The 26,760-nt window shown below is 43.3% G+C and overlaps 4 protein-coding genes across 4 annotated transcripts; 1 reads left to right on the forward strand and 3 right to left on the reverse strand.

Annotated features, from left to right (window-relative positions):
• Positions 1 to 151: 151 nt before the first annotated feature.
• Positions 152 to 25,688, reverse strand: sap130a (Sin3A-associated protein a). The gene is made up of 20 exons (XM_063891474.1): positions 25,556 to 25,688; positions 25,206 to 25,462; positions 24,620 to 24,787; positions 24,404 to 24,530; positions 23,803 to 23,918; positions 23,588 to 23,712; positions 22,917 to 23,061; positions 22,727 to 22,817; positions 22,496 to 22,600; positions 22,234 to 22,375; positions 8,872 to 8,987; positions 8,377 to 8,664; positions 7,629 to 7,800; positions 7,094 to 7,192; positions 6,640 to 7,001; positions 5,956 to 6,201; positions 5,753 to 5,878; positions 2,235 to 2,338; positions 2,017 to 2,130; positions 152 to 1,413 (listed from the first exon to the last, which is right to left on the reverse strand). The coding sequence occupies exons 1-20, from the start codon at positions 25,665 to 25,667 to the stop codon at positions 1,255 to 1,257; spliced, it is 3,174 nt and encodes a 1,057-aa protein (XP_063747544.1). The 5' UTR covers positions 25,668 to 25,688; the 3' UTR covers positions 152 to 1,254.
• LOC134869652 (zinc finger MYM-type protein 1-like) lies at positions 8,886 to 14,454 on the reverse strand. The gene is made up of 2 exons (XM_063891475.1): positions 11,901 to 14,454; positions 8,886 to 11,807 (listed from the first exon to the last, which is right to left on the reverse strand). The coding sequence occupies exons 1-2, from the start codon at positions 13,189 to 13,191 to the stop codon at positions 11,026 to 11,028; spliced, it is 2,073 nt and encodes a 690-aa protein (XP_063747545.1). The 5' UTR covers positions 13,192 to 14,454; the 3' UTR covers positions 8,886 to 11,025.
• On the forward strand, positions 14,327 to 16,814 carry LOC134869705 (uncharacterized). The gene is made up of 5 exons (XM_063891577.1): positions 14,327 to 14,492; positions 15,343 to 15,537; positions 15,648 to 15,733; positions 16,030 to 16,752; positions 16,811 to 16,814. The coding sequence occupies exons 1-5, from the start codon at positions 14,394 to 14,396 to the stop codon at positions 16,812 to 16,814; spliced, it is 1,107 nt and encodes a 368-aa protein (XP_063747647.1). The 5' UTR covers positions 14,327 to 14,393.
• On the reverse strand, positions 19,150 to 22,232 carry LOC134869654 (uncharacterized). Its single transcript, XM_063891477.1, has 2 exons — positions 20,724 to 22,232; positions 19,150 to 20,499 (listed from the first exon to the last, which is right to left on the reverse strand). The coding sequence occupies exons 1-2, from the start codon at positions 21,444 to 21,446 to the stop codon at positions 19,747 to 19,749; spliced, it is 1,476 nt and encodes a 491-aa protein (XP_063747547.1). The 5' UTR covers positions 21,447 to 22,232; the 3' UTR covers positions 19,150 to 19,746.
• Positions 25,689 to 26,760: the final 1,072 nt, after the last annotated feature.

A 26,760-nucleotide genomic window follows, 5' to 3' on the forward strand; every position in this document is an offset into this window, starting at 1 on the left:
TCTGAAAGTGGGAAAAAATAATATTAATACAAAATATTTGACGGCTTTTTTTTGACAAGGTCCTCCGAGGACATCACTGAAGACTGAAAACTGTAAAAACCTTCCAATGCAGTGACACACAGCCATATAAAGATAAAGACTTAACACTGGGTTTCATATTGTTTAAGTATCTTTACTATAATTACACAGACAAAAACAATGTACAATAGCTGGATGATTCAGCGCGCCTCATCTCATAACGTCATTATCGCTATACAAAATGAAGCAGCACACCGCACTGCACAAAATGCTTATTCAGTACAAAATTTGACAGTGATTTACATAAAGTCAATACACCAGTATGATCACACGAGGACACGCTCGCTCTCTTTCAAGCACTGCACTCTGACACCAAATAAAAGTAGAGTTTTAACCACTTAGTTTGGTTAAAGGAGATGATTCATGGTCGTTTAAAATGTTAAGTTAACTTGGCATTGTGTTTTAGCATTCAGATAACCATAAGAGGACACTTTTTGTCTTTAAGAGCATTTTTTGGACATTAAATCAATTAAGTTGGCCACATCTAGTACTTTTCCTAAATCTCAAAATCGTTGACCCACAGCAGAACTAATCTTTACTATAATAAAAATGTAGATGCAGAATTTTCAGAGAATAGCGGAAGCAGTGAAACTTAGCTGATATTTTCTTTTAGTTTAAGAACATGACAGCATGTCCCCATTTTCCTTTTTCATGTATACTGACAAAATGAAGGCACAGATCAATGAAAAGAGCGTGTGTGAGATAAGTCTGTATACACAGCTAATGAGGACTCCTTCAATAACTCTCAGCTGGTCCACTGACTGAAATCACTTCTGTTCGTTTTGTTAACCGCAACTTCATCCAACTCCAAGTGACACATAACAAAGACACATTGTGCCTGTTCTGAGGTGGTCTTAAAAAGGAGAGGCAGGAATTAGGTTATTCAAAATGGTCTCTAGGGTCTTCGATATTTAACAAAAAGGAAAAGGGGGTGGGGGGGTGGGGTTGTACAGTGACCAGTTGGCCACTCTAATGTAACCTACAATGCTCCCCTTGAATGAGAACCAGTTCTTGATGCGCTCGTCTGCTTCCTCCTGCCACTCCTGTGTCTGCTCTCAGGCAGATAGGGAGGGTGCATGCGATTGTATGCAGCAAATCATAGCACCAAATTGTTAGCCCCCACCCCTTCAGAGAGGGAGGGTGCTGATGGTTGTGGACCTAGCAGAAGGTCTGAGTTTACGCCCGCTCTTTCCGCTTCAGTTTGGAGGACTTCTTGGCAGCGCCGTTCTTGTTGAGCAACTTCAGCACTTTCTCCTTGTGGTCCAGCACCTTCATCATGGTGTCTCTGGCCTCCGTCACCTGGTCCATCACCAGCTTACAGCGCTGCATGTTTCCCTGAGGATGGACACACGGACACACACACACACACACACACACACACAATCCATCTGGTGCATTTGGAAAGCAGACTAAAGGTCAATGAAGAACTTACAAACATTGGTTTTATAGATATGAATAGTGATGACACCTTAAAGAGGCCACACCCACAAAGCCTGGTAAACTAGTTACTGCCTCTGCCAACCTGCCCAGTTTAACTTTACATCCACAACTATTTCAGATGCTTATAAGCTCATCATTATGTCATAATTAGCTAAATGTTTCCACTAGCTATCTCAGAAAGTGCAGCTGCTACCAGTGTATCTATATTGTAGAAATATGATAAATAAATCAATATAAATAATAATAAATTGATTTGTGTGAAGTCAAATTTACAAAAGGATGAGCTTCTTTGCTGCCACCTGAGGTGATTATTGTGGAAACTTTAAAGGGAAAAGATTAATTGTACATCAGTTACAGATGGGGTTCTTCTTGTTTGGGCCAATTCATAATGGTAATGATGTTAGTCAATTAATCTTTTAATTTCATTTATAAAGATACCGTTGATAAGCAATTGCTCCAAATACCAGAGCAGAGAAAGGTCTGCAGGAACAACCCTACCTGTATGAGCTCGTTGATCCGGTGCAGGTCATCATCAGAGCCTCCCCTCTTTTTCGGGATCAGACCCTCCTGCAGCGTGGAGAGGCGGCTGTACACATCATTCTCCAAACTCGACTGCAGATAAGTAACACACACCCACAGTTTACAGACATACAATAACTTTTATAAGTCATAGTACACAAGGCGTTTGTTGTTGCAGGTCTGGGGTCGGCACTCACCAGCTGTCTGAGCTGTGCAGCACACAGGTGGATTTTCCAGCCTTGTGCTCGGCATGCCACTCCTCTCTGGTTGGCCATATCCTGCAGGCTGCCCTTCTTCTCTTCTGTTCGGAAGAGCAAAGGATTGTTGATGTGAAATGTACAGCTTTTTAACAGGAAAATGTTAACTTTCTTGTGTCACTGTCCACGTACCTAAAGCTAACAGACTGTCCAGGCCTTTATCATGATATCTAAAGTGTCACTAATAATGCAATTGCGTAAAATAAAGTCAAGAGCGTTCCTTTATACCCAAAGGAAGTGTGTATTTTTTTCACATCGAACTGTTACTGTATATCAGTGTTTCTCAAACTTTTTCAGACCAAGGACCACTTAACCAATAAAAAAATACTCATGGACCACCTAACTCCCCCAATATCCCAAAACAAGATTCAAGATTCAAGAAGCTTTATTAATCCCGAGGGAAATTGAGGTGCAACAGTTCAATACAAAGAAGGAAGGAGAAATATACACCAAATATAACTAAATATAAACTAGAATAAATACAATAGGCCTGCTTACTACTCCAACAGTATATTACAAATTACAGCCTAATAATGACAGCTTTATGTGACCTTCTCTATATCGCTCGTTCACACATTAAAGGAACAATACAAATACAACTACGGATTCTACAAGCATTTCGTTCACATGCAATTTAAACGGTAAATGCTGATAGATTTTACACATCATATGAAACATAGACTACATTTATTACTGAGTTTATGTCCGAGCGAACAGAGAGATACGCAAAATGCACCGCATTTAGTACGACACACACTTCTGCTGTGTATTTTCAAAAATAAAGTACCGGTACAGTAAAACTATGGTTGCAGGCCCAAGTTTAACAAGACTTTAACAATAAACACAAGGTCATTATTTACACTGTTACATTTACAAATAGCATTGTTTACTCACTCATACACTGCGTGTCTCTGTTGCTACCTAATGGGAGGAATGGTGCTGCTTGTGCTGAGACATCAGTGAAACAATGTCTGGATCCAAACTGGAGAGTTTTAGTCTCATATCACAGTCCACATTGATCCTGTTACGCTGCTTTGTTTTCAGACCAACAAGTGTAGAAAAACCAACTTCACAGTTGTAGGTGGTTGGAAACGGCATCAACAGTTTCAGAGAAGCGTCAGCCAGCTCTGGGTGCTCAGGCTGGACGTGGACCCAAAAGTCCGTCAAGCTTTTCTCTCTGAAAGTAGTCCTCAGTATCCCATCAGATGCGATGTCCACAAGGCTGTCAACCTGTCTTGATGGGAGCTTGGAACTGACGTGTTCGATGTGCGTTTTGTCCCCAAATGGATTCCTGATCCACTCATAGCCTGCATCTAGTTCTGGGAAATATCTTCCCAGCTGAAAGTGAAGGCCTTGCAGATGTTCCTTGAAGGCTGCAACTGTGCCGCCGTCCAGCTCTTCATCTGCAGCGAGGAGAAAATCCACAAGCGTCGGAAAACAGTCAAACTCCTGGCGATCCAGACGGACACACCACAATTCCATCTTGAGGCGTGCGGGTTTAATTTTGTCCTGCACATTGAAGGCGGTGACGGCTTTTCCCTGCAGCGCTAAGTTCAAAGCATTGAGTGCGCTAAAGACATCGGCCAGGTATGCCAATTTTGAGAGCCACTGGAAATCATGCAGTCTGTCATACAGTTCATCAGTATGATGCAAGAACAACATCACCTCATCGCGCAGTTCAAATAGACGGGTGAGAACTTTCCCACGCGACAGCCAGCGAACTTCAGTATGGAAAAGCAGTTTTGTGTGTTCACTTCCCATTTCATCACACAGAGCTTTAAAAAGACGTGTGTTCAGTGCTTTGGTTTCTATTGTATTCACAATTTTCACAGACTCGTCCAGTACTGATTTGAGGCATGGTGGCATTTTTTTCACAGCCAGCTGTTCTCTGTGAATGCAACAGTGTGTTGCTGTGGCGCAAGGTGCAACTGCGCGTATGCGCGCTGCCAGTCCCTTGTGTTTCCCAGTCATTGCAGTTGCACCATCTGTGCAAATACCAACACATCGTGTCCAGTCGATATTATTCTGCAGGATGAAATCGTTGACTGAGTCAAAAATGGCTTCCCCTGTGGTGTTGGTCGGCAGGGAACGACAAAACAGAAATTCATCCTGCACACCGCCATCATAAATGTACCTTACAAAACACAGCAGGTTTGCCTCATTCACGATATCAGTTGACTCGTCCAGTTGCAGTATGAAAAACTGGCTTTGGCGTAAATGTGTGATCAGCATATCTTTCACATTTTCGGCCATGGCTGTTATTCACCGCTGGACAGTATCATTAGAGAGGGGGACCCTGTTAATTTCGTCGCTTGCTTTCTCCCCAAACAATACATTAGCCATAACCTTGGCAGCTGGTTTGACTAAATTCTCACCTATCGAATGAGGTTTCCCTGTTTTTGCGATGAGAAGGGATACCCTGTATGATGCCTCTGTAGCCTTCGCATTATCCCCCGTCGCAAAAAAATGTGAGGGCGCCTTCGTCATGTGTTTTTTAAGTTCATCACGTTTTCTCTCAAACAATGCTAAAGGTTTCCCGATGTAATCCTTGTGTTTGCTCTCAAAATGACGCTTGAGCTTGGCGGGTTTCATAGCCTCGTTAGCCAACGACTCGTAGCACAAAACACAGTGTGGATTGGGATCCTCTTCATCTCCAGTCCAGAAAAATCCGAATTTTATGTAGTCGCTGTGATGTTTTCTCTTCACTTTAGCGCTGGACTTTCCGCGATCAAGCAGAGTTTCACAGCTTTCAGCCGGGTGGGGGTTAGACGGCGAACCGCCCTCCTGGGACTCAGTAACGCACACAAAATCACTTGTCGCTGCGGCTGAACCACTTGTAGTTGCTGGATCTCCTGCATCAGGACGATGCACCTTGACTGTCACGTCAGATTTGTCATTTAATTTTCTTATAACTGACCCTGTCTTTAGCCATCGATCCATCTTGTCAGTTGACAGCTCAAATTGACCGCGCAAATCATTTATGACGTAAGATCGTAACCTACGAACCTACGTAGCTACATCTATGCTACACTCTATACTAGTCATTTTAAGACAGTTTGAGAAACACTTTAAACTTATAATATATTAATTTCAAATGTGACATTTTACCAAAATACTCACGGACCACTAGGGGTCGCTCACGGACCACCAGTGGTCCGCGGACCACTCTTTGAGAAAGACTGCTGTATATCAACAACAGATTAAAAGCTGAATGTCCTCTAGGAGATTGATAAAGAATGCCTTATCCTCTTCTTCCTTCAATCAAAGTATATAGCTAACAAACATGAGGACAGGATGAGTGATCGTGAAGATAAAATACATTAGGTGTAAATAGAGCATTTTCAGGAAGGATTTTTGAATATTCCTAACTTTAAAAAACCGAAAGGTGGATATTTTAATGAACTTTCAACTCTTTGCAAAAACCCAGAGTACAAACATTTTTCTAGGTAGCTACTGACCTTTGACCCGGATGTCACTGTACCTCTGGAAGTGGTGGTAGGCAGCTTTCCAGGGGTTCCTGTAGTGCCGAAGCAGAGTGACGGGAGGGCGGGGCTTCACTGGAACATAACGCACTCCTTCCTCATCTGCAAGACAAACGGGTGTTGAACAAGAGCTGATAACACATCACCATCATCAGTGACGTCATCATGGGGTAACATACCAACATATTCTCTGGGTGGAGACTCGCGCCTCTCTGCCCGGCCGGTGATTGGCCTGCCTGGAGCCTTCTCCTCGTCGGTGCTGTTGGTCTCCACCATCTCGCTCTCCTCTGTGGAGATGACGTGCTGCTGCTTGCGGGGCTTCTTCCTGGGGGAGGCTCCAGGGATCAGATCAGCGCTGGCAGGAGCACCCAGGGAGGAGGCCTGGGTGGTGAGGGCAGGGGCTGATGACGAGTTTGCATTGGGATCTGAGAGGAAGAGATGAAGACATTATTTGTGTACATTCTGATTGTCTATGTTGTCGATTTCCTAGTTTTACTGGAATAAATGTCTTTTTCCTTTTCTGATAAGCCAGGCTTTTGTATTGAGTCCTGTTTAGCTTTGTTATTTCATGCAATTTTTAGCATGTACAAATGGATAACTTCCCGTCCACTGTCATCAAAAAGAAATCACTTATGTGCTTACACAGTTTTATTATTTTATTAAATCCTGTTTCCAAAATCTTGTTAAACTTTTTTTTTCTTGTCCTGCGTGTAGGTTTGCTTTTCAATGTATGTTCTTTTCCTTTTACAGTTTGTACTTCTATACTTGCACAATTAAATGTATAGAAAGTAGAATAGAGAAAGGTGTAATAACAGAATGATTTTTTAAATATTCAATAAAAAACTATTAGTTACAAAACTCACCTGGCTGCGAGGTGTCCATGCTCTCCATCTCCTGCTTGATTTTGAGATCTGGGCAGGTGGAGCTGGCAGCACAGGCTGCAGTGCTGCTGGCAGCAGGCTGAGTGGGGGAGGCCACAGTGTTGGCCATTGAAGCTGCGACGGGTGGGGTCACGGCCATGGCTGCCGGCAGCGCTGAGAGCACGGTGGAAGGCTGCGAGGGGGGGACGGGGCCTGGCTGGGCCAGCAGGGTGGGGATAGCCTGGGCCAGGTGCTGAGCGTTTGAGGACAGAGCATGCTGCTCTCCTACCTGGGAAGACAGGGCCTCTACTGTAGCCATAACAGGGGGGGCCACCCCCATGTGAACCTCAGCTTTGGTTTTCACACTGAGAGAGAAATTCAAAGTGTCAGGTTATAGACTATTATCAGAACCTATAATGACAGGATATGAATATGGATGGATGTGATGGAGGCTCACCCAGAAGGTCGGGGAGATCCTGCTCCCCTCACACCACTCTCCATTCTGCCTCCACTAGGGTCACTGGGCTGGGCGGGGATCAGGTTCTTACGAACACAACTGAAACAAAGACGAGTAGGAGTGGCTTGGTAAAAGAGAAAAACATTTAGCCATCCTGTCCATCTTTTTGACTTTGTCAAATGTCATTGATATAATATCATGCTGACAGTCAACCTGCTATGAAATGATGAGTGCCACTTGTCAGTCTTGTTTCGTATAACCAGAGCAGTCTAAAACAAAGTGTCTGGTTAAGGTATATAATAAGGTCAGGGTTAGGGTGACCACAGTCTGTAATGACTCAGCAAATAGGCAAGAGATACCTGCATCATGTAACATATCCTTTTTAGGCATCTAACTTCAAACAATCATGGGAGTCCTAAATGTACTAAAGGTTTTCAATGCAGTGTATAAGCACTTTACCAATGGCAGAACTGTTGGAATCAAAGTAAAGACGTTTAGGATTTGAACATGTCTCATGTTCTGGTCTTCTACTCACCCTTCATTAGCGGGCTTCTTGCGTAGGATGCTGGGTCTCGGGGAGGAGACCAGGGTGGGGGCTCCTCCTACCCCTCCCTGGGCGTGTGCCTGCACCATAGTGGCAACTGGCTGGGTGGTGCTGAACGTGCTGCTGATGGGGCTGGCTACAAAGCCATCGGCCAAAACAACCCCTGAAGAAAATGAAACATGCGTTACATACAGCCAACATCTCAAGTGTGGCCCTCATCGACACCATGACGCTTCACTGAGGCAGTAAAGAGTGCTGTAGTGATGACCTGTTGTTGTAGGCAGACCCGGAGGTTAGCATCGCAAGGGCTCCCTCTACAGAAGCCAATGGGATTTTTCTCAAATAAAGCTCCACGGCAAACATCGGTTTAAGATAATTACACATTTTGTTCAGCAACATAATCTGAACATATAACACTACTATTGTTGAAGCGTACTTCACGTCATGTGACCTCAGCTGAGCTAAAGGTTGCTAAAGTTGGTGTTCTTGATAACGTTAAGTAGACTCATTTAGTCTCTTGTTAGCAACCGCTGTTTTAATGATAAATAGAAGCTTTGGACATTTAAGAGGTATTTATTGACCTGTAACAAACATTAAAGTCTCTTCAGCTGGTGCAGACATTATTTCAGACATGTATCAAAAAACAAGTTAAAACTGTTGACTTCGAGAATGGAACCAGGAGTGTTAAAATCCTGACTAATGATTAAGGACTCTGCATCACTGTGTGTTCAGTAATCACCTGGTTTTGCTTCGGACTGCGCTTGCTGCTGCTGATTGACCATGGGGCCCTGCTGTAGTCCCTGTGTGCCGATGGAGGCAGATGTGTGCAGGCCCTGGACTCCCATTGGTGCAGGCTGAATGCCCTGCGCAGTGATTGGTGCTGGCTGGATCCCTTGGGTGCCGATTTGTGCAGATGGGAGACCAATGCGATCCACTGCCATTAGCTGCATGTGGTTCAGATGGACGGTGGTCGCCACGCCTACTCCAGCCTGGGTGGGCAGCGATGAACTAGGAGCTTGAGGGGTAACTATGTAGAGAGGGGAAAGGCATGTAAGATGTTTGTGTTAAATGTTTAACCCTGATGTTAAACATTCCATATTCAAATCCTCAGTTCAGAATATTGTGTCAACATCTTGGCTAAAGTCCAAGCTTTTAAATGGCAAGTCAAATAATAAAGTGTTATGTTACACCACATAGTAGTCACCAGTAAAACAGCATTGTTAGCAGAGCTTACCAGGGTACTGGCGGATGGCAGATACAGAGCTGCTGATGGGGGTGTAGGTGTGTGTCAGAGGGTACGACGAGGAGTATGCCGGCAGGAAATACTGGAACTGCACGGGCACTGGCGGCCTTCCAAGTAAACATACACAATGAATAAGACAAAGAGAATGAATTCATGGTCATCTGAATAAGGTATCTCCATTACTCAGGTAAATGCATATTCCTCACATTACATTTTTTCTCGGAAAAACTTAACTCAGAAATTAATGTAATACAAAATCATTATAACCTCATAACTAGGGATGCACCGGTTGCAAAAATGTCGGCCGATGCCGATACCGATGTTAAGGATAACATTTTTGCCGATGCCGATGGCCGATGTTTTACTATGTAAACGGTAATGGTAGCACAATGCAGACTAAGGCAGCCTATCCCTTTAAGAGAGAGAGTGGGGGATACGTGTGTGCATGTGTAAGCGCGAGAGAGAGGTTGAGCGAGCCATACTAAGTTTCTGGAAGTTAACGGGAGTAGCAGCAAGTATAACAAAGTCACAAATATAAACAACGGCCTCCCAAGAACACTGAAGAATGGACTTAATTTACCGATCCTCCAGACACCCGGTACACGGGGCAGAAGTCCTGCAGCATGCGCAGCGTGCAGCAGCAGCTCCTCACAGAGGAGAGGAGACGCCCCCCGGAATGACTTTAAAGTTACGGCAGACCTACAGTCACTGTTCTAATCCTTTAAAATTATGCCCTGACTTCAGATTTGGTCCGTCAGATTTAAAAACAACGACACTAATGCGACTTCTCTCGGTCACGTAGCAAAACATAAACATCGGCGACTGCCATCGGTGATGTCACCTTATTTACCGATGTGCCAATGGTGGTAAATAGGGCCAACATCGGCCGATTCCGATGTCTCACCGATGTATCGGTGCATCCCTACTCATAACTAATTGTCATGCATCTAAATCCATATATTTATGCACACATTATAATCATAGGCGCCGATTTATGTTTCTGCCGGTGGGTGCTCTAAAAAGTTTAAAGCCCGACCCTCGACGCCCAAGATAAACCTTATGCAAAAAACATAGCCTACGTGACTTTTTGCCCTATGGATTTGGAAAAAGTAGTCAAACGCATGGATTTCAGCGCCATGTATTCTTCTGTAGCCTAACAATATAAATGGGTAAAACACCATAATAGCTCTCTTACGGGTCCATTAAACCATACAATTTGTTAACTTTGTGCATGTGCATCCATCCGTAACCAGATCTGAAGTCGTAATGACAAGTTCACGTTCCCACGGTGACAAACACATTTTCGATACCTTTATCAAAATAAAAGTCTTTTGCATCTAAGACGGAAGGTGGCATAAGCCTCTATGAATTATTCAAATAATAAATGATCATTTAGGCACATATCAAATTAGGCACAAATGAATGTAAATAATACTACTTCCATAGGGTTATTTAGGCTACAGGTTGTTTATGTCAAACAATGTCAGAGTAGGTCTGAAAAGCCAGGTTTAATTTTGGCCGGTAAAAATATGATGGTAATATGCTGGTAATTATTTTCATCTACCAGTCATGTTGGCTGGTAAGCCAAAAAGTTAATGTCGAGCCCTGGATGCAGAGTTTGAGGATTCAAACGCACGAGGGGGTGAGTGCAATCAATAATCTTTACTGAAAATGTTCGGTAAACAGGTAGGCAGTTCAAAAACAAATAAAACAATATCCAGTATGGGAAAGGCAGTAGAGGAGTCCGATGGTCACAGTCACAGTCCAGGTTCGATGCACGGCAGGCAGGTCAGATATAGAAGTACCGGCGAGGAAGAGGCAAAAGAGTCGTCGTTGAGGCAGGCAGGATGGTTCGATGCACAGGTAGATGATCTGAAGTAATAATCAATTCCACCAAGATGATTTAGTAAAACGACTCGCATTAACTAAGGCCAAGTGCACAATCCAACGCAAATTCGACACCACCGTGGCTGTGAGACACGTACGCCGCCAGCCAAACAAGTTATAATCGGCCATCTAATGCTGTTGTTACACACACAAAGCATACAGGTCCACGCAGTAAAATGCAGTCAATTAACCATCAACACATAGGCCCACACAGCTACTAAATATCAAAATTGGATTTGTTTTCACTCACCATTGACGCTACTTCTTTATGAGGAAAGTGGCACTCCTCGCAGCAGTGCGCTTGATGAATTCGTCTGCGATTACATCCAGATTCCTATTTCTTGATACATCCTTGTGAGTGTTCAATACAGCAATATGGGTCAGTCTTGCTTGCCCCATCGTGGACCTCAAATAAGTTTTAAGTCGCCGCAGGCCTGAAAATGACCTCTCTGAACTGCAGGATGTTACTGGGACAGTCAGTGCGAGTTTCACTAGTTTGGTCATCTCTGGCAACATGATTCTCAGGTGCTCTCCCTGATTGCCTTTTAGGAAGTCCACTACATCTTGAAAAGAAGCTAGGCGAACTCCTCGTTGCTTTGCTAAGTCAATGCACATATCACGATGCAGCCTGAGCCTTTTCTCATCCAAATCATCCCTATAGAACTCCATGATGCTTTTGCAGTCACCCTTCCCGATCAGAAAATCCTCAACATCTTGCATGCGTTCGAATACAGAAGGACTAAACCTGCAGTCCAGGCATGTTGACGCTGTATCCATGATCTCAAAGAATTGCTGTCGGTACATTGTTTCTGGTGTTTGAAAGCAGTGCGGCAAACCTCCATCTTCCAGTCGGCGGGGTATTTTTCTTGGCCTTGGCACAGCTGGGCTCTCCAAATTCAAGTCATGTGCTGCTGCAGTTGTGTTTTCCCAAAATCCTTGGAATCCTTCTTCACGAAGACACTTTATGTCTTCTCTGAGCGTGTCAACCATCTGCCTAGCTTTCTGTAGGTGCAAACTCCTCTTTTGGAGTGCAGCATTGACTGTTTCCATGCGAGAGAAGAATTTCAGCATGAGTTTCAAAGAGAAAAAAGTGCTAAATTTCTGCAGGTGCAAAAGAAAACCGTAGGCTTTACCTCCTGCGTCACCTTTTTCGTTCAGAGACAGGTCCTCCAGAAATTCCAGTAGCGCGCTGTAGTTGGAAGCAATGGCTTGTAACGAGGCCGTTGTCATGGTCCAGCGCGTCGGGCATAACGGTTTCAAAGATGATGCGTCTTTGCCTTGAAACTCTTGGAACCAGGTGAGTCGCTTTGGGGAATTTCTGATGAGTGTTACCATGTCACGAATAAGTACCATGAAGTTCCGACATGGTGGAATGTTTTGGGCGACATCATGCACAACCAAATTCATAACATGAGCAGTGCAATGGATGTACTGTGCTCGGGGCTCCAGCTCCCGCATGCGAGCCTGTAGACCTGTTCTAATGCCAGACACATTTGACGCACCGTCATAGCATTGTCCTCTGCATTTACTGACTGGCAGTGAGAATCTAACCAAAACGTCTTTTAAAAGCTGAAAAAGGGTTTCTGCTGTCGTTTTTGATGTCTGATAAAATCCAAGAAAAAGTTCCTCTGGTTCCAGATCTTCAGTCACAAAACGGAAGCAGATAGACACCTGCTCTTTGACCGTAATATCGGCGGTCTCATCCATAATCACAGAGAAAAACTCAGCAGACTTAATTTCTCCAATTAGCGTTCTCATCACATCATGGGCCATAATTTCAGTCATCTCGTTGAGGATGTCATGAGATAGCCACTTGCTCTCCTTCCGAGCCAGCCATGACTGTAACTCCGGGATATCTTCTGCACGTAAGTTTAGCAACTGTATCAAATTGGAAGCCTGGTCTGTTTTTCCTCGAATGGCCAATCCCTGACACGAGAGATATTGAATAGACGATAGGACAGCCAACAAAGCTATTCTGGCATCAGACATCTGCTTTAGTTTTCCAGCAGAAATAGAAGCGGCAACATTAACACCTGCATTAGCAGCAGCAACAATGCTAGCAGCAATGCGATGCAAATTTGACTTTTCATGAGATCTGAATCGTTCCAGTGATTTAGACCAGCTGGAAAAGCCATCCTGTACAAAACCTTTGAACGATTCTTGATCGTGTGTTGTTGATGGAAGCGGAGCATTCATTTTTTTAGCAGTTGTGCAAACTTCACAAAATACCTTGTCTTTGGTGGTGGCATATGCTATCCACGGGAATTTCGTCTTCCAACTAGCCTGAAATGACCGTCCTTTTTTCCGCACACCTTCACTGCTTTGGTTATCTTCGTTAGGCCTACCGTTAGTTGACTGGGCACTTGTGGAAGTTTGAGCATCGCTTGATGTTTTTTTGGGGGGTTTTATCAGAAATCTCTCCATTTCGTAAGCCAGCTGCGCTCTACATTGGCGGTTAAACGGTTTAAATCTTCGTGGGTGCTCGGCAATCTCCGTGTGTGCGGTTAAATCTCCGTGGGTGCTCGGCAATCTCCGTGGGTGCTCGGGCCCCGAAGCACCCACGGTATCGGCGCCTATGCCTGCAGTTAGGAAATGAAGGCAGTGTCACTTGTAATTGGAGCACTCACTATGTCGCTTTAACAGAGTTATGTTCTGTTCTTTTTGTCATTTTTGCTTATTTTGATTACAAATCTAAAACGTTGTATGGTTAGGGCAGGGGTCGGCAACCCGCGGCTCTTTAAGCCCTCTGCTCTGGCTCCCATAACAAATAAATAAAATATATATATGTGTAGGACTGTATATATTTTGTTGCATGGTTGAAAATGTTTTGTATCTTGAATTTGAGGTGATACTGCGACACGCAAATAAAAAATATGCGTCTATGGGGCCATATACATGAGCATCAGTCACGTGTCCACCTGGCTCTGGATGTCCGCTTTTGGGGCGTGGAGGAAGGTTGCGCCTTACGTTGCTATGTGACTATCTGAACTTTTCCAGGATGTTGTTTTTAAAGTTATAATAAGATATTGTCCGTGGGACAACTCTGTGTTTTCCTCGAAAATGGCATTTCTGTCTCTGCTTTCCTCCGCTCTGCGTGTGTATAATGTGTGCGTGCCGGACACGGCAGCACCTGAGACCCGAGAGTGAAGGATTTTAATGATAAACCCGCACTGAAATGTACTTAAATTAACTTTCCCCCCCGTATTTTCCACACACTTATGTTTACAGAAGTAAAGATATCTCTCGGCTGTGATTGATTGTTCCTCGTCACATGATGAGGTGCGGGTTGCTTCGTTTTTTAACTCAGTGTGCATAGTCACACCCGGAAAAACAGGTGCTTGATGCTGCATTGGAGGAATAAAACCGAAGAGGAAGACAGCTAACGATCTTCAGTCAGAATTAAATCCAAACTGCCCGTTGCTTATCTTAACTCTTTTTAGGTTGCGGTTATATGGTTTATTTCAAAGTGGGCCCATTTTGATAGCCTCGTTGCACGGTAACCGTAAATTCTACTTCCGCTGTTACTGTATGCGCTTCTAAACTTCCGGTGTGATATCGGTGAACGTCAAACATGGCGAGTTTCTACACTAGATGCCTGCAGGATCTCCCAAACATTTCCATCTCAGATGTCCACCGACTTGTTCGGATGGGCAGTTCTACACCGAAGAGCAAACGTGATAAGGGATACAAAATGTACCTATCCAGTTATATCGACAATTATGAAGGTAAGTTGTAACTATGGCACAATATTATTGTAGCTACATAGCTAACATTAGCGCTTATATAGTGATATTACTGTGGTAATAGCTTTACTTACTTTTATAATTTAACGTGGTCTTTGCTCGACTTTTCAATGTTAGAAAGATATAAGATTATTGTTTTGTATAAAATAACATGTATGATGTTGAATTCCCACAGTTTCAAATAAAGATCCAGCAGGGAGAGTGAGCGTCAGGGCTGTTTGTTTCAGGTCGATGAGGAAAAACGATAAGCCTCACGACCTCAGAGTAGGGAGAAAAAGTGTCTTAACCTATGGTCTTAACTCATCTGTTCATGTCCAATTCTGGGGTATTTATGTGGCTAGATTTGGTAAGCTGTATGTAGACGAAAATAAGTGCAGTTAAAGACACAACCCCATGCGTAGCTTTCATGACTACCCCAGAAACGGGTTGCTGTTGCTCCTGTTCTTTGGAGCGTTTAGGCTAAGTGTAGACCTACGGTGGGTACATCAGTCAGTATGAGGTGAGAGCTGATTTTGTACCTGTAAACCTAGGCTATAATCACCTGTTCTATGTTAACACCGTTGATTTAATAGTATAGTTTAAGGAAAACCATCTAAGAGATTCGTGAGACAGGCTTACTTGTTTGAATGTGCTCAGACCAAATGTTAATCGTTGTTAAAGTGTTTAATTTAGGTACTGTAATAAACTAAAAAGGTTGCACTTTTTGCAGACCTACTCTAGCCTGAAAAGTCAGCCTGCCCTCATCTTTCTCATTTTTGGTTTTGTTATACAGTAGACATTTAAGTTTAATGATTTAAATGTGACATTAAAGCCATTTTCTTTTGATTTATAGATGACTTTTGAGAACAGCTCACCTGTTCAGATTGCTGTGGCAGAGTGTTCCTGTGTGGCCGGAACAGCACTCTGTAACCATAATGTGGCGCTGTTATATCAAACGGCGCACTACTCCACACTCAATCTTAAGGCAGTGCCTCCTGTCCTTAGCTGCACAGAAACGGAGCAGCAATGGCACAAACCAAGAACAATGGTAAGTATGCTTAGAACCTAATCATACATTGATAGCCTTCTTTGTTAATCTATGATATTTGTTAATTATGTTTTAATTACTTAAATTAATAATTTTGTTATGGTTTTCAGGGTGTGAAACCAGGCAGAGTAGGTGACATGGTCATCATTTCAACACGGCCAAAGTCCAGGCAGTACACGGTAGCAGATGGTGTAAGGTAGTATCTACTGTCATATGTTTAAGCAACATAAAATGAGTGGGAGTGAGGTGTGAGGTTTGGAAGTGAGGTTTTTCTTGGATATCCTCATTCATGGGTGTGGTTCAGCCACAGGCACGAAGACAAAGGCAACAGTTAATCAACGGCTTGGAAATTCTCTCTATGGAAAATGCGGAGTGATAATTAGTACCTAATTGTTGTATAAAACTTTGTTTACTGCTGTCTATGTTTCCTTTTGTTTTGTTTTCAGCGCGTTATTTGTTTCTTCTCTTAACTATGAACTTTATTTTCCTAAGGAGTAAGCGCTACAAGGCTGTGCGAGGGGACTTGCCAGACCCAGATGTCCTGAAAGTAGATGAGGCATACAAGGACTTCACTGCAGACATTGCTCCACTCATCACCACCATGGCAATAAGCAGCGATGTTCCACTTGTTGATTCGGCCTACGGACCAGTCCAGGAAGGTAGCCCCATCTCCTACCAACATCCAGTGCCACTGAGTCGGGTAGTAGTTCGTCACCAGGACACCCCTACTCCACCAGCTCTGCCTTTGGATGGATACAGGCTGGATCCAACCACCTGTAACTTTGTTTGCAGCCACCAACAACAGAACCAGCTGACGTCCCTTGCCATAACCTTGGATATGGCAAGGAAAATAGAAGTTGCAACGAGGGAGCAGAGCAACAGTGTAGAGTGGTACCATGTCAGGAAACCAAGGCTTACATCTTCCAGGTTCAGGGAGGTGTGCCATGTGAGAGGGCACAGTTCTGCTGAGAACCTGGCAGAGAGGATTCGCAAAGGTGGGGTTCAGACCACTTTAATGAAGAGGGGGCTGGCGCTGGAGCCAGTTGCTATCCAGGAGTATAGCAGAATCCAGAATGTAAGTTACTGGCCATGTGGCTTTGTGATACACCCAGATGCACCCTGGCTCGGATCCTCTCCCGATGGTGTGGTGTTCGATCCAACTGAGAGCCCACCATTTGGATTGGTCGAGATCAAGTGCCCCAACGTTAAGTTACAGTGGGGCAAAAAAGTATTTAGTCAGCCACCAATTGTGCAAGTTCTCCCATTTAAAAAGATGAGAGAGGCCTGTAATTTTTATCATAGGTATACCTCAACTATGAGAGACAGAATGAGAAAAAAAAATCCAGGAAATCACATTGTAGGATTTTTAAAGAATTAATTGGTAAATTCCTCGGTAAAATAAGTATTTGGTCACCTACAAACAAGCAAGATTTCTGGCTCACAGGCCTGTAACTTCTTCTTTAAGAGGCTCCTCTGTCCTCCACTCGTTACCTGTATTAATGGCACCTTTTTGAACTCGTTATCAGTATAAAAGACACCTGTCCACAACCTCAAACAGTCATACTCCAAACTCCACTATGGCCAAGACCAAAGAGCTGTCAAAGGAGACCAGAGACAAAATTGTAGACCTGCATCAGGCTGGGAAAACTGAATCTGCAATAGGTAAGCAGCTTGGTGTGAAGAAATCAACTGTGGGAGCAATTATTAGAAAATGGAAGACATACAAGACCACTGCTAATCTCCCTCGATCTGGGGCTCTACGCAAGATCTCACCCCGTGGGGTCAAAATGATCACAAGAACGGTGAGCAAAAATCCCAGAACCACACGGGGGGACCTAGTGAATGACCTGCAGAGAGCTGGGACCAAAGTAACGGAGGCTACCATCAGTAACACACTACGCCGCCAGGGACTTAAATCCTGCAGTTCCAGACGTGTCCCCCTGCTTAAGCCAGTACATGTCCAGGCCCGTCTGAAGTTTGCTAGAGGGCATTTGGATGATCCAGAAGAGGATTGGGAGAATGTCATATGGTCAGAAGAAACCAAAATAGAACTTTTTGGTAAAAACTCAACTCGTCGTGTTTGGAGGAGAAAGAATGCAGAGTTGCATCCAAAGAACACCATACCTACTGTGAAGCATGGGGGTGGAAACATCGTGCTTTGGGGCTGTTTTTCTGCAAAGGGACCAGGACGACTGATCCGTGTAAAGGAAAGAATGAATGGGGCCATGTATCGTGAGATTTTGTGTGAAAACCTCCTTCCATCAGCAAGGGCACTGAAGATGAAGCGTGGCTGGGTCTTTCAGCATGACAATGATCCCAAACACACCGCCAGGGCAACGAAGGAGTGGCTTCGTAAGAAGCATTTCAAGGTCCTGGAGTGGCCTAGCCAGTCTCCAGATCTCAACCCCATAGAAAATCTTTGGAGGGAGTTGAAAGTCCGTGTTGCCCAGCGACAGCCCCAAAACATCACTGCTTTAGAGGAGATCTGCATGGAGGAATGGGCCCAAATACCAGCAACAGTGTGTGAAAACCTTGTGAAGACTTACAGAAAACGTTTGACCTCTGTCATTGCCAACAAAGGGTATAAAACAAAGTATTGAGATGAACTTTTGTTATTGACCAAATACTTATTTTCCACAATAATTTGAAATAAATTCTTTAAAAATCCTACAATGTGATTTTCTGGATTTTTTTTTCTCATTCTGTCTCTCATAGTTGAGGTATACCTATGATGAAAATTACAGGCCTCTCTCATCTTTTTAAATGGGAGAACTTGCACAATTGGTGGCTGACTAAATACTTTTTTGCCCCACTGTATGTGGACTGTAGCTATATGCAAATGCAGAGCGGCACATTAAAACTAAAACATAGCCACAGCTACTACTGGCAGGTACAAGGTTAACTGTTACTCACTGGGATGGAATGGTGCGATTTCATTGTTTTTGCTGAGGAGGACATTCTCGTACAGCGTATCCATAGGGATCCTGAGGTGGCAAGGGTGATACGGGAGAGGGGGGATTATTTCTTTTTTTATTTTTACTTGGGCTGATGTTTTAAAGAATGTGGTTCATTCAATCAGTTGTTACATGTTTTTGTTTGGATCTTATTGTTCACTTTAATAGTTCATCTTTACAAAAACACAGATCAGTTTTTTCATTCTGGTTTCATTGTTCATTTTTACAAATCTATACAAAAACGCAAATCAGTGTTCTGGTTTCAGTGTTCATTACAAATCTATACAAAAACGCAAATCAGTATTTTGTTCTGGTTTCATTGTTCATTTTTACAAATCTATACAAAATCTTAACTAATGTATTGCTACTTTATGTCTTTAAATTACCTGAGACCATACTGTATTGTTCATTTGCAGTATTTCCTTATTAAATTAAGTATTTTGTTACTCCTAGTGTGTGTTAATTTGTTGATATTTGATTATTGAATAAGGGTTGTTCAAGATTTACTTATTAAATTCTACATGTTGTAATGTCATCTCTGTGCGTCATCATTTTAATTTCAAGTCAGGAAAGTACTTGTTTTCTTGTTTTACACCACTTTTGATAGATACAGTCAAATGACAAAGGATCTTACCACCTCAAAAATACACACAATGGATAATATTCATAGGAAGATATGTAATTTAATACATTAATAATATATTATTACATACTCAAAATATGCACACATCTCATTACAACATTTGCAGTATAATGACATTATAACGCTGGACTGATAGCAGAGCTGATGCGCTCACTGATAGCAGTACTGAAATTGATGTGACAACTGGGGCTAAAGTGACAGAATGCTAGGTTAGTATGTTTTGTTGTCTTCTACAGTCTTTACAGACAAGCAGACTTTCAAAGCCATGTAAAACTGGACAATACATATGATACCAACTTGGTCATCTTGGAAGCACTGAGGTGAAACTGTCTACAACGTCTTAAAGGTTTTGTATAGATTTCTAAAAATGAACAATACAACCTCTACACTGGTAGAGATTTGCACAAACAAACAATAAAGATCAGTTCAGGTTTTGTATAGATTTCTAAAAATGAACAATAACTGATTGGAAGAACTGATAGTTTGAACTGACTGAAAGAACTGATCGTTTGAACTGACTCAAAGAACTGATCATTTGAACTGACTGAAAGAACTATTCATTTTAACTGATTGTAAGAACTGCTGATTGAACTGATTGAAAGTGCTCCCAATTCATTGCTGAATTGCCCACGCCTTCACTAGTGGCCCGTTCTGGTAATTTACCAGAAAGCAGGCAACACTGAACAACTGCTCAATGTTTCCACATACAGACAGTGGTATTTCGGTGTCAAAAAGTTTGTTTTCCTTTACCCTCCTTATGCACCTCTCCACGTGCACTCTCAGACGTGCAATCGACTGGGTCTGCCTGACATTCTCCCGACTCATTTGTTTGTTTTTGGAGAGGAAGGCTGGTTGGTACACTTTACAGGGAACAAGGTCATCCACACGGAAGCCTTTGTCCACCATTATTGCCATGTCTGGCTTCAGCAGCTTTGTGATCCCCGAAAGCTTAAAGATCTCTCGGTCACTTATGGACCCTGCGTACAGTCCTGAAACAAAGGTAATGGCACCATGTGGTGCCATACCAATCATCGCTTTGAGTGTTGGATGCGATTTGTAGGTAGAAAACACCTCAGACTGTAGGAGAAGAGAGGATGGTGTTTGACAGAAAATCTCAGTACAGTCAAACACTGCCTGTGTGTCAGCAAAGGCAGCAAATTCAGGCGGTAAGTGAGCTCTGACAACTTCCGATGGGAGCCAAAGACGCTTGCTTCCTAGCAAAGTGTACAAGAACTGTGTCCAAGTAGACACAATCCGACTTGCAGTGCTGCGATGGATGTTGAATCTCTCAGCAAGGTCATTGAGATGTAAACCCACTGATAGATACATCAGGAAGAGCAGTAGCTCGTCAACAGCTGGAAGTTTCTGTTGAAAAATGTAAATATATATATTTACTTGCCATTGTCTTTAACATTGACATTGTAACTATAATAAGTAACATTGTTCCTTTGTAACATTGTACCTTCAGTAGGCTAAGTTTATTGATTAACTTAACATTGGTTTTCTGATATAGGCCTAAGTAATAAAATGACTAATTTCATTATATTAGATCCACAACTCTGCTTTGACAAGTTATCACTTGCACTTACCGTTTGAGGGGAACTGCTGCTGCTGTTTGAGGCGGTTTTCGAGCTGGTAATCCTCACCATTTTGCTGTTCACGGCAGGCTCCACAAGTCTCCAAAATGCCTGGAAATGCTGGTAGGACGCAAATCTGGTGTAGAACCGAATGCTGTCATCCGACGCTGTCAGACGATGTAACCCAAACCTCTGCCGCAGGTGTAGCCCCTCGATCTGCTGTTCCAGCTCCAAAATCCTCCGACGCAAGGCTTCGTTGTCCTCAACCAAGTCACTTGCTCGTATCACCGTTTGTGGCAACACCGAGTAGTCGTGGTCAGTAGCTACAGCCGCGATTTCCATCTCGTTGTCAGAGACATCGGGACTCTCCACATCTGGCCGCGGGCGCCTCTCCCAAACACTCGGTCTAGGTGCCGATAGCTCAAACCCGTTCCAAGAAAACAGAACAGGGACTGATCCCTTTTGGAGTTTTCTTAGTCCCCCGGCTGTCACGACAAAATCTGTGCTTTTAAAGTGCCTACTGCAGACCTTTGAATGTTTCGTCGGACTGAAATTATCCCTTCGGATTCTCCTCAGCCACTCGGCCCGTACCGCCGGGTCAACGGGAAATGAATGAAAGGAAAGTAGCTTATTGTACCTCGAAGAATTCGTACACTGAGGTACACAACAGTGCAGTGCCGATGTCCCCACCCTTTGAAAGGTCAGTCGTCTTTCTTTTATTGTGAACACACTCATTGTACACTTCTAAATAGTAAAAGCCGGTTACCGGTATCCAGCTGTCAAACGCTATCATAACACGGAAGTGTTCGACCGGAAGTTTAGACGCGCATACAAGTAACAGCGGAAGTAGAATTTACGGTTACCGTGCAACGAGGCTATTGTATTTATTTTCTTCAAATGTGCAGAGGACTCCCCCATGTGCTGTGTTTAACTTATTTTAAAAGTAGGCCTACAAATGCTAGTGAATTTTTTGTAATTCTCTTTATAGGAGTTCTGTGTTTATTATTAGAGGTAAAAATACCAATAACATGTAAACACTGTTCCTTCCTTCCTTCTATAATGTTATAAATAATAAATGCAACAAACTGTAGTTTTTGTCTAGTATAACAATATACAACATTGCTAACAAGCTATAAAATATGTTTTGAGGCTCCAGAGAAAAGAAATTGGTGGAATACGTGGAACACAAAATGGCTCTTTTGTCCAAAAGGTTGCAGACCCCTGGGTTAGGGTTTTTTCACACCTTTACCGGCACTTCCTGTCCACACCTACCTAAGCCGCTCTATCTGCGTGGATCTAGGGATTGCAACGCCTGCCGGAGGATTGGTTGACCATGTTGGTCCAGACCCAAATACTTAAAAGAAGCACACATTCTGGCTAATGGCCGTACAAAAGAAGGGCAAATGGAGTGCTGGTGGTAGGAAAAACAAATACAACATGTGGATATCAGAGGTCTACTACAATGTTATGGTTGTCTATTTTTCCTGGTAAAACCCTGTCAATTGCTCATCAGTGTGCTCACCTGTTGTCACTTCTGGCCTCCATGGTGACAGGGTTAGGTGATGACCGATGCCCAGGGATGGGGATGAGGTTGGCTCTCTCTCCGGGGTAGTCGGACTGCACACGAGAAGAAGAGTGGGCGATGGGCTGAGGGACCACTTTAGCTGGAAGAGGTAAGAGAAAGAGGAGTTTAAAACCCGATTTATTGATTTACGTTAAAATAATGCCTCATGTTGATGAAGCACAGCAGTGTTCCATCCAAAGACACCAAACAATCCTCTTACCAACAGGGATGGCCGAGGTGGTCACAGCTGTAGCATGAGAGGAGTGCGATGCCATTGTCATGGTGACAATAGTGTTACTGTTCATTTGTGAATGCGGAACCGAGCCTAATAAAAATGAAGACGACAATATTACTGATTAACTGTGGAAGAATAACTGCACAGATTCAAGTTTCATTTTGCATTCTTCTAGTCAAACATTGTATAGCTGGTATTAATGTATATATGAAATACCCATTGTGGTTGTTGATGGCACAGTGTTAGTTGCAACTATTGGAGCCACAGTAGCTGCAGCTACTGGTGTCACAGGACTGAAGATGGGCTTCTGTAGGAAACAAAAACGCTAGGTCAGTCAGTGTTTGGAATGATTTTTCATTATTTATTTTTATGCATATTTTGCAAGCAGCCATCAAGAAGCAGTAACCTGTGTCATGTGCGGAGGCTGAGGCTTTTGAGATCCAATGGCAGGGTGAGACGGCAGCGTGATCCGCGTGGCGTTATCCCGGGATGGCTGAGACCTCTGAATGCTGACAGTGGGGGGAGGGGGGTGAATGGTCAACCCTGGACGCCTGGGGAAAAAATGAGAGCCATTTAGAGCATATATTGAGGCTCAGGCACCCTTTGATAAAAGTAATGAGGACATGGTCAGATAAAAAAAAGAAAATTGGTCATAAGTTTGAATTACTTTTCTTCTGTTTAGCTATAAACTGAACACCGGACTCACCCAATTCCCTTTAAGATGTGCTCCTTCACAGTTTATTGCTCTGTTGTGCTCATAAGGACATTACAATTATGTTGCCACTATTACAGCCAGTCAAACCTGTTGGCCAGTATATAATAAAGTTTTTAAGTGAAGTGGTTCAAATGGTTAGATTCCCACAAAGACCCATTGTTTTTAGGAAAAAGTATGCAAGTATCAAAAAACAAGTGTGTGAATAAATAGAACAATTAATACAGAGGTAATAATCTACTGCTCATTTACACAATATTAATATGCAAGCTATTTAGGCTTATAGATTAACCTATTATACAGTGCTTACACAAACATAATCTGCACTCAGGCCCTACCCAATACATTGTTGGTATGTATCTTACCCATGGGCCACCTCTGCAGAGTGTGTGACTGCCGGGTTGATGACCGGGGACTGGGTTCTTGTAGCTGAAATGGGGGCCACCACAGTTGGAAGCACAGCTGTAGACGTGGTGACAGCAGGGCGGGACTGTGGGAAAATGACATGATTACACAAAATGTACTTAAAGGGTTTCAACATAAAATCCAAACCACTTCAGATTGAAGTACATCCAGGTACCTGAATAGTCTGGTGTATGATGTGTTGCACTGTGGGCTGCCCGGGGCCCACGCTGGCTCCTGTGGCTGGCCGTAGGACTGGTTTGGAACTGGACATAACAGCTGCTGCAACAGCCCCTACAGGGAGGAGAGAGGCTATTGAAGGGAAATGCAGTGCTACAAACAAACAGTAAATGGAGAACTACTTTAACATGAGGGGTCGTAGTATATTTTTGATTTTTTAGGTATTGTATCACTGTATAACAAAATGAAAGGGATACTCTACTCAGAACACCATCCCTACAGCTTACTCTATTGGCAATATATGGGAACATGTCACATTTATTTTAATGATACGTTTATTGGCTCTACATAGCAAAGAAAGTGAGGTTGAGGACTGAGTTGACTTGTGAGGGAAAGATGCTTTTCTGCTTTTTTTTTCACCTCTTGAATAAAAGGTGCCAGGTAATTTGTGATTTGATATACCACAAATATACCCTTAAAAACTGGAGTGTATAACTTTGAAGAAACCTAATGCTTACATCTTAACCCACATGAAGAAAGATGGATAATTAACAATAAACAAACAGGATGGCATACCATTGTTATTAAATTAAGCATACCTCTGGGTAAATGGGATGTAAACGTCTGGGGGGGGGCGGCAGGGGTCGCGATCTGCAGAGCAGGGGCACTGCCCCGTATGATCTGAATGCTTGCTGGCATCAGGTGGTGTAAGTTGCTAGAGTGACCCTGAAAACAATAAAAGAAGCCAACAGCTTTATTCATCAGCAAGAAAGAGACGGTGACAGACACCAACAGCCTGTAGACAGAGCACTCACCTGCTGACCGCTGATGGTTGCCACAGGAATAGACTGGGTTGGAGGCATACTGCTTTCTAAGGTGACTGTTAAATGACCAGGCACTTTGGGGGGTATGGGAATATGACTCTGGTTGGAAGCTGGTGCTGGGGCAATAAGACGACTTGGCATGGGCGACTTGAGGACAGCCTAAAGAGACCAAAAAAATGTATCTGTTTATTCTAACAAAACACTGAAGGGTGTTAATAGCATTATTAGACCATGTTGAATGAAATCAATAATAGTAATATAAAATGCATCTTACAATAAACATCTTGAAGTAGAACATTGTTACATTTTTCTAAAAACAAATTGTAAAGGCTAGAGTTTTCACATGGCCTGTTTTATAATTAATTGGTGATATTAAGCTCAACCTAAGCTTCCAAAGTCCCTGAGTTTAAGCACCTTCATTTGGATTTAGTACTAATCGAGTAGAAGGTTTATAAAAAGAAAAAACGATCCGCACATTTGATTAGTTTTAATATTTTCATCTCCCAATAAAGATGGAACATACTTTCCTATTAACATATAATCTACAGCTTTGAACAGTAACAGATGTAAACATCACCTTCATCTGGCCCTCAGTGAGGACTGCAGGCTGGCCCTGAGGGAGGTGCACAGGGGGGGCAGACACAGACACAGGAGTGCCAGGCTGAATGGACACCGTTTGGGGGGCAGCTTGTGGCTGGCCGTGTGTCTGTACTTGTGGGTAGGGTCTGACCACCATGGTCTCCTGCTTCTCATCTCTAAACGCCAAGGTCCCCCCGCCCCCCGCAGGTGGATGATCCTGCTGCCCATGGTCAGCATCCCGATTGTTGTCAGCATCTGCAAAGAAAACGTGTTTGTTTAAAAAAAGAGTCTTTTTTTTATTGCCAGAAATGTAGTACCTAGCGAGTCATTGCTGTGACAATCACTTACCTGCTGGATTTGACTGCTGACTGATAGACACCAGGTTTCCAGCCGCAGGGAGCTGAGGGGCTCCCCCACCGGAAACAGGCAGCCCGTGTCGGGGGAATTGTTGGGAGCTCATTTACTATTATGACCTAAATATAGTTAAGATTGTACATTAATTGCAGTAGCATTCATATATAAAATGTAATTAATGTTTAAAGTCGGTTAACAATTGCATTCCTTATATGAAACAAGCACGACGGCTACAACAATAAGAGCATATCAGTGTTAACCCTTTAGGGGCGGCGCGGGGACATAAACAGGCTAATGTAGCACTGCTAGTAGTACCAAGCAACCAACCAGTTAACGAAATGGTGTGAATAAAACGGTAACCGTTATGAATAGAAATGAGCATAAAAAAAGAATACATTGTTTTAGAACTTTGGTTTACCGTTATATGGTTAATAACATGACAGAGCTGCTCGACAACAACTGTTTGGAAGGTTCTCAAATACCATCTTTATGGGCAGTTTAAAAAACGACTTTTCGAATGCCTTTGTCAAAATAACCAAACCCGATACCTGCTCGGTCACATAGAGCTCACTGTGGGCGCTGGTTTTGCTCCGGTAACCTTAAAACTAAAAAAGCTACCTTGTTAGCCAGCTATGTTAGCTAGGAGCAGGCTAACGTTGGAATCGCTTCTGTCGCCTGCTTTTCAGGCTAAATGCCTGAAGTTTGTAAAGAGTAAAACAGCGTATAGTTCACATGGCTAAGCAAACTAGCCTGTCTCTTCGTGTGTGCAAATTTTACCGTATCGTGGAGGTACTAGGCAATGGTCGATCTGTGGATTACAATTTTTTCCATTCGTCTTTTCTTTTTTCCAACATGTAAGCCGGAAGAACGGCCAAGAAGAGTTGGACCTCCCTGTTTCTTTTCACCAATTGGAGAGGAGACTCTCAGCCTGCTGACCAATCGGAGCAGCCAAAATGTTAAACTACACAAGGAGGGGGGCTCTACCGGACTCACGGGGAAGGAGGAGTCTTTACGAACTGCAACACCAGAGTCACATGGTCCACGGAAGTAGCCGAAACTTAGCACCGGAGCTAACCTCGAGTTTACCCGTTAGTACTTCCAGCTGGGCACCGTTAGAGACTGCACCGTGAAGACTTCGCTACTTTCTTAATGTCGAACAATATTATGCAACATTGGCGTACAAGGCCAACGGTAAAGGA

This window comes from Eleginops maclovinus, chromosome 9 (assembly GCF_036324505.1).
Source record: "Eleginops maclovinus isolate JMC-PN-2008 ecotype Puerto Natales chromosome 9, JC_Emac_rtc_rv5, whole genome shotgun sequence".
NCBI lineage: Eukaryota > Metazoa > Chordata > Actinopteri > Perciformes > Eleginopidae > Eleginops > Eleginops maclovinus.

Bases quoted from the DNA above. Each gene is read 5' to 3' on its own strand.
- LOC134869654 (XM_063891477.1), bottom strand. From the start codon at position 21,446: ATGAGTGTGTTCACAATAAAAGAAAGACGACTGACCTTTCAAAGGGTG. The intron at 20,500-20,723 runs GTAAGTGCAAGT...ATTTTTCAACAG, and splicing joins GCAGCAGTTCCCCTCAAACG to AAACTTCCAGCTGTTGACGA.
- LOC134869705 (XM_063891577.1), top strand. From the start codon at position 14,394: ATGTCCACCGACTTGTTCGGATGGGCAGTTCTACACCGAAGAGCAAAC. The intron at 14,493-15,342 runs GTAAGTTGTAAC...TTTGATTTATAG, and splicing joins TTATATCGACAATTATGAAG to ATGACTTTTGAGAACAGCTC. The intron at 15,538-15,647 runs GTAAGTATGCTT...TATGGTTTTCAG, and splicing joins GGCACAAACCAAGAACAATG to GGTGTGAAACCAGGCAGAGT.
- sap130a (XM_063891474.1), bottom strand. From the start codon at position 25,667: ATGAGCTCCCAACAATTCCCCCGACACGGGCTGCCTGTTTCCGGTGGG. The intron at 24,788-25,205 runs GTGATGTTTACA...TGGTCTCTTTAG, and splicing joins TCACTGAGGGCCAGATGAAG to GCTGTCCTCAAGTCGCCCAT. The intron at 22,376-22,495 runs GTAAGAGGATTG...TACCTCTTCCAG, and splicing joins CACCTCGGCCATCCCTGTTG to CTAAAGTGGTCCCTCAGCCC.
- LOC134869652 (XM_063891475.1), bottom strand. From the start codon at position 13,191: ATGGAGAGATTTCTGATAAAACCCCCCAAAAAAACATCAAGCGATGCT. The intron at 11,808-11,900 runs GTAAAGCCTACG...GCATGGAAACAG, and splicing joins CGAAAAAGGTGACGCAGGAG to TCAATGCTGCACTCCAAAAG.